The following is a 10,990-nucleotide window of genomic DNA, read 5'->3' as shown; positions in this document are numbered from 1 at the left end:
CTCAGCCAGAGTTGTGATACAGAGTTTTACTTTGTCTCACCTGTAAGTTGCCACAGAAGTGGTAGAGGCTGGAGTCAGCGTTGATGTGGTTGTCTATGTTGTTGGGGATGCGTTCGCGGTTTCTTTGGTAGGGCGTGGTAATGGAGGTGGTGGTCTGAACGGGAGATATCGGCGGCCACATCCCGATGTCTGTTCCGTTCCCGAAGGCCTGGATGGCATTACCTATGGAAAACAACAGCGATAATCTCAAAATGTCAGCTTGACATGCCAGCTGTAGGGGAGTCAGTGTTAGATAAGCTGAGATGGTAAAGAAGGATTTCCAGTGTGCCAGTTTAGCACCCACCTGAGTCATATCGCACATCACAATGTTGCTATTCCCTATGTTAAAATAAAATTTTATATTGGAACCACAATTAAAGGAGAGTTAGAAGGTACTTAAGTTTTGTTATCACTTCCTTTCATTATAAATTCACCACACCGTCAAAAACCTGAGTGCTGATGTGACTTTTTACCATTAGAGTCCATTAGCGGTCCTATTAATAGTCTGCTGTGGCTTTGATGTAAAGCACAAACGCACACATCAGAAGAATAGCTGAGCTTTACAGAGCTGCTGTTTGAATATAATGATATGCTTCCTTCTAACGGTGAATTATGACCCTGATGCTGCGGTAACACGGCGACGGGCGGATCTGCATAACAGCTCTTTAACCCCACAGAAACTGAGGGTGTGAAGTGTCACAATGACGTTTACATGGTGAGATGTACCAGGGTGTTAATTTGTAATGTGATTTTTAGCTAATTAAATGTAAATCACTGAATTAATTTTTGCTCCAAAGATTAGGAATCAGTTTTTTATTATTATGATAATTATGTGACACATATAAGTGCACGAGTAGCTTTGTGAACCCAAACAAAAATGGAATCTGAAAGTACTTTTGTGCAGGCTGGGTTCTGTTGAAAAAGTTCACGTTGTGTGAATGGAGGATAACTTTAGCCTGAAAAAAAGTGAATTTCTCATAGCATCTAAATTGGTTAGATGCCATTTCCTTTGCGAAACAGAAAGTAATGGCTTGAGCAAAATAAATCACTTCTATATGATCCGATCTAAAAACACTGTTGTCTGTCACACTCATTTTTTGATGAAAAGTTTTGGCGCTAGGATGAGGTGGTGTTTGTTTTTGGCCGTATCAAAATTGGTTTATTTTGCAAAACTGCAAACACTTCTTTCACATCTTACCAGTCACATGATCAATAACCGGATGTTGCCATTGGAGCAAACCATGAAGAAGATAACAGGAAGTGGTAGGAGGACAATCACATGATCAAATGTATTCATGTGTGATTTTAACGTTTCTTATTTAATTGAAACACTGCAATTGTGAAATCATGTTTTTATGACATTAATAGAATATCAACAAAGTTTTGCTCAGCTTTGTAATGGAAACGCAGCTAGTGAAGTTTATCAACTAATGCCGCTAAGGGATCTAAACGATTATAGATATATATTGACATGAATGTACACCAAGCAAATTAAAATTGCTTTAATCCTGATCAAAACAAACATGAAAATCACACAAACTCAAGGAGGAAATGTAGAGTTTGAGGTCAACAACCAGGTCCATCCTGTCCTTCTCATGTTCTTTCATTTCTCACCAAAGATACCGCGACTCTAACAAGACTGAACCAGAAAACTTATCCAGTCTGGCAAAGGGCAAATTCCTTCATCAGCTGTTGAAACTCAAAGTTTGGTCTTCATGACTTTGATGCTCACAATGTGTTCAATACAAAGCTGTCTAAGTTAGTTCCAATGTCTCCAACAGCTCAACGTCTAACAACAGGATTGATAGAGTGCAATTCCTCAAGATGCAAGTTCAAGTTATCTGACAATAAACTATGTGGATATCCTGACATTAGATCATGAGCCTGTCAGTAAGCAGACATCTGGATGCTGATTGAACCTGGCATTTAAAGAGACAAGCTGGTGAGAACTGAGCCTCATTGCTTCCTGTCTTTCCTTGCCCTTCTTCTCCTGGAAATGACTTCAGATTAAACACACTGTGACCTACAAAGAAGTTTCCAGTTGGTTCCACTTGGCAAGTGTAATACCGTGACTGAACTAAGTAAAATCTGGAGGAGAGTCGACACATCCTTAAAAAGTCTCACATAGAAAAACATTTGCAATTGGCAAATCCCAGATTATAAACTGAATATTATGGTTTACTACTGATGTTGACTGAAAAAGTGCCAGGCAGGTAAATTGATATAGTTCTGTTTTAACACCTTTCTTTCTAAACTAAAATAGTAAACAAACAGGCTGGTAATTGTTTCAGAAAATTTATATTAAGCACAGACTGTTATTTTCAGCATCCTTATGGCCTGATTGGGTCTATTTTTGCCAAATAGAGACTGTGAATACTTTATTTTTGCTTATGTTTTTTTGATTGAGTAGCTGGAAGCTTTATGTGGAGACAGCAGAAGGCTGATGAGCACATTGGAAGAACTGATGGCTCTTTTCTGTCTTGTCTGCCTCCTCACTTAAAGCCTAATTACAGTCGGCTGTGTATGTCCTCTCTGCATGAGTCCTACAGTATTCTTGATCAAACTCATTTCTGTTGTCTACATTTTATACAAATTATCTTTCCGAGTGAGATAAGTTAGGATACAAACAAACAGGTAACAGCGTATGTGACAAATATTTCAGAATGTTTCACAAAGTGTGCTTAATTGTTTTATGTAGATATCAGTGTGAAATTGGGTTTTCAGATCTGTCAACATATTTGGCAGGAAAAAAAAAAACATTATGACAGGAGCATCCAGAGTAATTATTTTCAGTGAAATGTGAAACCTAATTTATGATAATCTCATTTAAGTGGTGTTGCTTGGCCCTGTTTGGAGCCAGAAAAAGAACCAGTGGGTTTAACCTGCCCTCATACAGATTAAACTTCAACACTTGGAAGTATTAATATAAGGGTTTCGCAGTAATCCTCCAGTGAATTTGCATAGTAAACTCTGAGATGGTGTGTTTGGCTTTCCACAGCCGAGGAATTGGTATTTTTGTCCCTGTTGAGTCGGGAGACATAAAACCAGTTTACAGTCACTACTGCACCAAAATATAACTATATAAATATTTCTTCATAAATATAACCATAGATAAACATTTTCTAGACCAAAGTATCTTCTGAACAGCTTCAGAGGAAATGTGGTAGAAATATTTTATGACGTTTGACTAAGATTGTACAAAAATTATTGGAAAACATCCATTGAAATGTACTCAGAAAATGAGAATATGTAAGAAGATTGTCATTTTTCTCTCTAATATGACTAACACTCTTCATCACAGAATGGATCGGACTTTTTCGACAGCGCAATATGATGTCCAAATTACAAACAGCTCTGTTTAGATTCCTTCAAGTGATATTATTTAAGCTGCATTTCCAACATGGTTTTTTTATGCACATTTGAAGTATCACATTAGTAAAAATGGATGGAATAAAGTGACAAGTCACAGAAAAATGATCAAGACCTTTTAAACACTTTAATTAGGATGAAACAGCTGAAATATAAAAAGTGGTCCTTGTTTTAATTGTATTTTTTTTCTGTTTGCCTTTGTAAGGCTTAATAGGTGATGGTTATGTGTTATTGGAAGACATTATTGACAATACTTAAAACGTATATTTTCTGAATATTTTTTAACTGAAACAAAGCTGGACGCTGGATGATTTTCCAACCAGCGGGCTTAGCTAGTTTTCTGGGGGGAGTCCCTGAATGTAAGCTGTGGAAATATCTTACTTAAAAAAAGTTTTCCTTGTTTTAATTTGCAAACCCAAACATTCATCCAAACATCCAACCACACAGTGCATTTCACCAAACATGATACAATCTTTCCTCTACAGCAGATACTGCTGTGTGCAGGGAGGACTCCCACACCGACATCTTTATTTACGGCTTTATATCTCACTTTACACACACAGGGATTGTTGTAAAGATAGAATTCAGATGGCTAGTGTGACCTTTGCATTTCCAGAGAACAAGCCATGGAAAAGCTTTGAATACATTAAGACTTTGGTGTCGTTTTGAGAGTATTAAGCGGCAGATACAAATCTCAGCTGAGGAGTCACACTGCAAACGCTGATAAACTGTAAGACAAATTACAGGATCAAAATGGATTTGCTATCTTCTCACCAGATATTCTTTATGCTTTTATCAAGTTAAGAGAAAAACCACATGAGGAATATCTCAAACTGCAGACTCTGTTGGCTTTATTTTAATAGGGTCAGAAGCCAAAAAATGAAGGCTGCACGCTTCAGAATTAAAGGCTGATAAATTCAAATCTGTCTTAATTAGGAAACTCCAGCTCTTCCACAATAAGGAGTCTAAACTGCAGCATACGGACTAGATGCTCTCTTTACTTCTGCCCTTTCTCCGTCTTCCTGTCTTTCTCTTTTGTCGTGACCCTGTGGCTGGTTGTGTGTCAGGATCTTTAGAGTTGTCAGTTCCAGTTACTGCTGAGCAAGCTTAATGAGAGCAGAAAGAGGCAAGGCATGAAAGGACAACGGCTGAGACCAGAAAGGAAAGGATGAGGACTGCCAAGTGGAAGGGGAATGAGTAAAAGAAGGCGTAAGTGATCAGAAAATGCAGAAACAGTGAAAAAAAGAGAGTCAACTATTGAATCTGTTTATTAAAACTGACAAGACATTGAATAGCATAAAAACAGATTTAAAGCTTTTATTAACTTCTCTGGTCTTACAAATTGGACTTTGAGACATTACACAGCAGGGATGCACCGATCCAATTGTTTCACTTCCGATAATGATATTGATATCTGAGGTTAAATATCGGCCAATACCAATATAATACAGGAAAATGGAGCAGAAATTTCTTTAAAAAAATAAAATAAAATAAAAAATACAGACAAAAACTTTCATTTGTTCAGTCGGTGCAGTTAAAAGTAGAACAGCCAATGTAAAATAGATATTAAAGAAACTGAAACTGACAGAAACAATAAGTTGACTAGCTTTGTCAAATAGCATGATCTCCCTAAAATAAAGGCCTTAGTAATTTTTGAGTGAAAAAAAGTGATTTTTGGCAAAAAGACTGACCTTGTTAACCAGGAATAGCATAATAAGATAAACCAAGCAGGATGAAATTAAAATAACAGAGAAGCAGAAAGAGAAGGGCAAAAGACAGAAGAGTTGGTGAAAATGAGGCAGCATCTTGTTGGTGTTTTCTCATCCCCTTGCTGTCATTCTGACGGGGAAAAACCAAACCAGCAACTTTGCTTCTGCAGAGCAGAAACACTGGCAGTACCAAGTTCCCTCATTGTCACTGAAGCTCATTATTTTCACCGTCTGTAACGTCCCAAAGCACACAGTGATTTAGGAATGCTGATTAACGGGCTGCTTGTCAAGGTGTCTTCTGGTTCATCGTTTTATCGACTGAATCAGTAACAGATTTATTAGCAACGCGATTGCACCTTCTGACGGCTTAGACTGATTTTCAAACTGGTGTAACTATAACAGCAATATCCATTACTTTAGACTATTTTTCTAACACTACTACAGTTTGCAAAAGTTATGTTTAATCTTTATTTTCTTTCCAGTTTTTTTATTGCCATTTGAGTACCAGAGGATGCCCCAAGGAAAATAACTTCTGCATGCTTTCCAAATGCTAGCCAATGGCCTGTCAAGCGGCATTGTGCCTAGGTATGTTAGCCCACAAAGTTTCATTTTGATTACAGTACTTTTAATATGACCTACAAAAAAATAAAATCCATAAATAGGTGAATTTTGCGGTAATATTTTGGAGGTACACAGAAAAATACATGGCACTTTTGTACCACGTCTGAAAAATTAATGTGTTGTTTGTTTATTGTACCACCTTTTACAAAAAAAACTATGTCTGCATTTTCAGAACCATGACATATAAATAAAGTACTTAAAGCTGAGACAACTCTTACATTTGAATAAATATCTTTCATCGTTCATTATTCTCTTTATTTGAACAAGATTTAAGTATAACACAAATGGATTACAAATCCATCTCACTCGTCCTTGAGTAACATGTTCCCTGCTTGACCCCTTCCTCCGTCCTCCAAAGAAAAATCAATAAAAAGTCACATTGCATTAAACTCAGCTGTGAAAAAGGCAGCAGCTGATAGTCTAATATCAAAAAAGAGTCAAATATAATCATTGAAAGAAACAATTCATTTGCTTTAAAAAGTTCTTCATGTCAAGGTCTTCCATTTGAAGTGGAGCAAAACACACACAAAAAATAATTTTTAACGAATATTATAGCTGTCTAAAAGAAATCAAAAACATTTCTGTAATTAACAAAAAGCTGAAAAGACTGAATGCATATTATGATCAATATCCAAGTGATTTATTATACTGTTGGTCAGTAAAAAGGGCCGTGCAGCATGAGACAGCAGCTAGACATTGACTGTAGGATCACATAGTATTCCCTGCTGACTGAAGAGTTTACTTAAGGGAAAAGTTTAGGCAGTAGTGGGCATCACTAACTAAAATGTTAGTAGGACTAACCCAATAGCACTAATTATAAATTTTAGCTCCACTAATGCTAAAGTGCTACACCAACATGTTATTTAGGGGAAGCTAATGTAAGAGCTAAATTCAGCTATGTTCATGCTCAAGCTTAGAAAACATGTTACATCATTATAGTCTTCTGATGAATATCCAGATTAATCTGGTTTACACAGTTTTTTCTTTTTATCCAGTTTTATTGTAGCCATTACTGCACCCTTATGGCCAAAAGAGGTATTGTTGAGGTAATTAGCTGAGCTAAAACGTATTGTGTTTGCAAAATTCAAAATTATTTTGTTAGGTTAACATGTGACATAATTATGTTATATTTGCTAGAATGAATTAATTAAACAAAAACATTTTTGTGTGTTACCTGGAAATTAAATGTTAACATGATGTGGATAATTGCCTTATTCCACTTCTCTGAATGTGTATCACCCTCAACAGGATTAGATGTGTTACTGCATTCTGTTCAGGACGTGGTTTGGAACAGACCTTTCTCTCCTGGTTTCAGTTTTATAGCTGCTGAGTATTGCTAACTCCGTAGCTGAGTTTACCTTTCTGACCATGCAGGGCTTCTGTCAGAAAGCACACAGGATATCATCAGATTTTACGCTGGTTACCACAACCTGTAGTCCTACAGCAATGCATTCTGGGTACAGAATAATAGTCATTTGCTGCACCGTATCATGAGTGGAGAACATGAGGAATCTATCCAAATAATTTGTATATATGACTTTTTGCATATATAGTTGGGGAGTGATGCTAACTTCCCAGCTTGTTAGTTAATGTGAGTGTGGTATTTGTTCATTTATTGTATACTTGCCTTTTGCTCAATAAAGTTTATTCAAAAAGCGACAACGTGAGGAGAAGAAACAGAACTGCTGTGTAAGAAGTCTTCACTCCATCCCTGTTCAAAAACATGACTGCTGGGTTAGCTAACTAATCCAAGTCATCCTCAGGTGTGAGTGTGTGCAGGGTGGTCTGTCCCTTGTGTGTGTGTTGCCCTGTGATGTACTGGCGTGGCGACCCGTCAAAGGTGCATCCCACCCCTCACCCAATGACTGCTGGTGATAGACATGAGTACGTCAAATACTTCAAAAAGTGTCCCAATCGGCCATGACGTCTGCCCTCATTAACTCTTAAAAAGTCAACAAAACAGACAATTGGTTACTTTCATTTAGTAAAAATATTCATAGGGTACTGTATGATCAGCTGCACAGATGCAAACCAAACTTGTCATTTTATTGTATAACCTTTGAAGAGGAAAGAAGTCAGATATGGATAGCAGCCGTCAATCACAAGGACTGGCAGGCCTCAGGGTATTTGAGGATTTGAAGTGAACACTTTTTACAAGGTATGAATATTAACGGTGATAGACCTCATAAGTAAAATTGAGGTCTATCTAAAATTAAGATGCTATCAAATATTGCATTAAGGTGAAGGCACTTGTCTAATTATCAATAACCAACGGGAAATTGACCCACCCCCATGTAGCCGTCTACGTTTGAAAAACTGCTTAGCTTCTAGACTTTTGTACATTTTTAAGTCTGCTCTGGTGTAAGGGGAAATGTTGTTTATGACATAGTGATAGAATCATGTGGTGTAAATTCAGGGAAAGTTGGTAATTTGATCAATTCAACAAACACATCAGGAAAGAGAAAGTATGGTTTGATTCTAAGCCACCTATTTCCAACTTTTGTAAAGTCTGCTGTCTATGAGCCCAGGAGCTGGACGGGCTACTTCTACAGATAAATGAGCTCAACTTGAACAAGTAGGAACCATGGATATCCTGAGAAAAACAACATGAGAAGAATTGCAATCACTCTGCTGAATAGTTCCATCGCCCTCTTCCTTCAAGACACCATTGCGATTAGGTGACATAGATGTAAAAGGTCAATAGACAGTAGATGGAAGGATGGATGTTGATTATGTATGTAACAATTTAATTAGATTAGCACCAGTTGTTTGCTTAGGAACACATACAGAAAAAAACAGTTTTTCAAATGTTCCTACTTTTTTTTCCCAGAAACAGAATAACTTTGTGTATAAAAACAGTTGCATAAAAAGCTTTTTTTGTCTGTGGAAACCATGAGAAGAGTTCAACAACAGCCTTAAGGCACACAAACGGCAAACCAGGAACACAATGCACTCACAGTCAGACACTGCGGTGCAGTAAGGCTGGTTTCTCTGTAATGCTGTGGGATAATAATGCAACTTCGGCAAAGGGATAAATTTGGTTTGGAGGAGAGGAAAAAGAAAAAAAGAAGAGGGGATATGAGTGCAGAGCAGGATAAAGACCAGCAGAGAGGACGAAAATAGTAAACCATCACAAGGAAGAGCCATGATTTGAAAACAGAAAACTTACGGAGGCAAGTGTTCTCCGTAAAAAACTCTGTGAACTTGTCGCAGTCATCTTTGTTGTTGCCACTGTTGGTGCAGTCGCAGTAAGGGGAGACGCTGATTTTGGGGGAGCGCAGGTAGTTGGGAGTCATCACAGTGCCTGCAGGAGGTGAATACAAGGATTCATTGAAGTACTCAAGTTCAGCAAGGAATGTGATCTTATCCACAGTTTCTGTCTGAAATTGTCTAAAACGATCATTTTAAACACTTCTGAAGACCTTCTCTTTTGCACGCAACAATAAATAAATACCACATGTATTCATTTCTTTTCCTTCACATACAAAGGAAACAAACTGAGGAAGCAGAATGCAGAGGGGCTGAAGTGAAGAATAGCCTTTTCTCTCTGCGATGGGAAGCAAATAGCTTCAGTCAGTGATTTCTCACTCCCCCAATGGATTGTTCCCTTGAGCTGGCTGCTGTCCAATAAGGGTCTTTTTTTGTTTTGCAGTAGGCAGAATAAATTGGCACTATGTGGACAATATATATATATATATATATATATATATGTGTGTGTGTGTGTGTGTGTGTGTGTGTGTGTGTGTGTGTGTGAGCGGCTCGGTTTGGTTTGTTGCAGGATGTGAGAAAAGGCGAGCTGACAGTTTGCTTGGATTCAAGGAAAAATGAACTTCCTTAAAGTTTCCACTTGTCGGTGAAAGACGGTGAGATGTGTAAACAAATCAGATGAGCTGGAAGGAAGAATTCAATTGACTCCTTCCCACCCCCCAACATCTACATTTTCTTATCATGTTTGCATGTTGGGACTCACCAATAAGGCCGGAGTAAGCCAGGAGACAGTCAGCGTAGTTCTCCTTCAGACAGCCAGACAGCGAGCGAGGCTCCGACATGCAGTTTACAAAGAAGTCAGCCAGTCGGGACCTAAAACAAACACACACGCACACGCACACGCACACACACACGCGCACGCAGAATTTGATGCATTTCAGGTAAGTGTTTAAAACAGTTATTCAGTGTTCAGACGATCACTTATTATTAATAAAAAAAAACAAAAAAACCTTAAACCTAAAAACATAAAACTGTAGCACACTGAATGTTGTGTTCCTGTGTGTTTTCTTGTGTTGAATCCTGATACACTTGTGGAGCTGTTGTCAATCGGTTACTATGGCAATGGGTCGGTGTGTAGCGTGGCCCACACAGACTGACACAGAGAGCAAGAAAAAAGAAGAATAGGAGCTGAGTTATTTTTGTTGGGAATAAATAATTCTGTCTTTTCTTACATCTCTTTTAGCTTCTTAAATGCCCATGTATGCACACACACATACACATATGTGCACACGCACTCACATATATACAAAGCTGTGGTTAAAGGCAAAGATACACTAGGGAACGCCTTTTTAGGGCGTAGCCTATAGAGGCCAGCAACTGCTTGCTGTTCTAGTTGAGTTAGAATTTATAATGGTCATCTTCAGTGGAATAAGATGGCTGTGTTATGTTTGCTTTGGTATAAAATGAAAAGATCAAATAAAAATCATGTCATTCCTGATGTGAAACTAGGTGTCATGCAGCGAGTCCAAACATGTTTTGATTGTCTTTTCAGAATTTGGACCCGTTTCGACAGTTACCAGTAACATTGTTTAGGAGTTCTCTATAAAAAGGAGCTCTTGCAGTGAGAGGGTTACAGCTTCTGAAATCCAACAAACATTAGGAAATGGTAGTTTAAATTTCTGATAAAATGGTTAAAAATGAAGAGCAGATTTCCAGACCATAAGCTCAATGTTTTTTTTATTTGTATTTAAGTTATTAAAATATGCTCAAAGTAATTGGTCACAGATCTTAACTCCATGACTCATAGCACTTCACTGGGAACATGTTGCATACTGCTGCCAGTACAACTCCATAAATTCCCAACAGCAGGTATGATACCTGCCAAAAGTCTGGAAGCAAGATTTAATTGGTAAATAAAAATTATAAATATTTATATATATAAAAAAAGAAAGGAGTACTTTCTAAAAAAAAAAAAAAAAAAAAAAAAAAAAAATTTTTTTTTTTTTTTTAGTTTCCCACCCTCCCCCCCCCATCAATACAACAGC

The 10,990-nt window shown here is 37.6% G+C and overlaps 1 protein-coding gene across 1 annotated transcript in view; it reads right to left on the bottom strand.

The window, feature by feature from the left end:
• Positions 1-10,990, bottom strand: part of LOC106939789 (GDNF family receptor alpha-1-like) — a 36,815-nt gene that overhangs the window by 18,763 nt on the left and 7,062 nt on the right. Inside the window, exons 3-5 of the mRNA XM_015022332.1 lie at positions 9,709-9,818; positions 8,908-9,042; positions 41-222 (exon numbers count right to left, since the gene is read on the bottom strand). Of these exons, the coding sequence (XP_014877818.1) occupies positions 41-222; positions 8,908-9,042; positions 9,709-9,818 (427 nt within the window). The remainder of the gene's footprint in view (positions 1-40; positions 223-8,907; positions 9,043-9,708; positions 9,819-10,990) is intronic.

The sequence above is a fragment of the Poecilia latipinna genome, unplaced genomic scaffold (genome assembly GCF_001443285.1).
Source record: "Poecilia latipinna isolate Pla-1442-1.1 unplaced genomic scaffold, P_latipinna-1.0 Scaffold2984, whole genome shotgun sequence".
Classification (NCBI taxonomy): Eukaryota; Metazoa; Chordata; class Actinopteri; order Cyprinodontiformes; family Poeciliidae; genus Poecilia; species Poecilia latipinna.
Note: the sequence above shows the minus strand (reverse complement) of the source record. Positions and strands in the feature narration are given on the sequence as shown.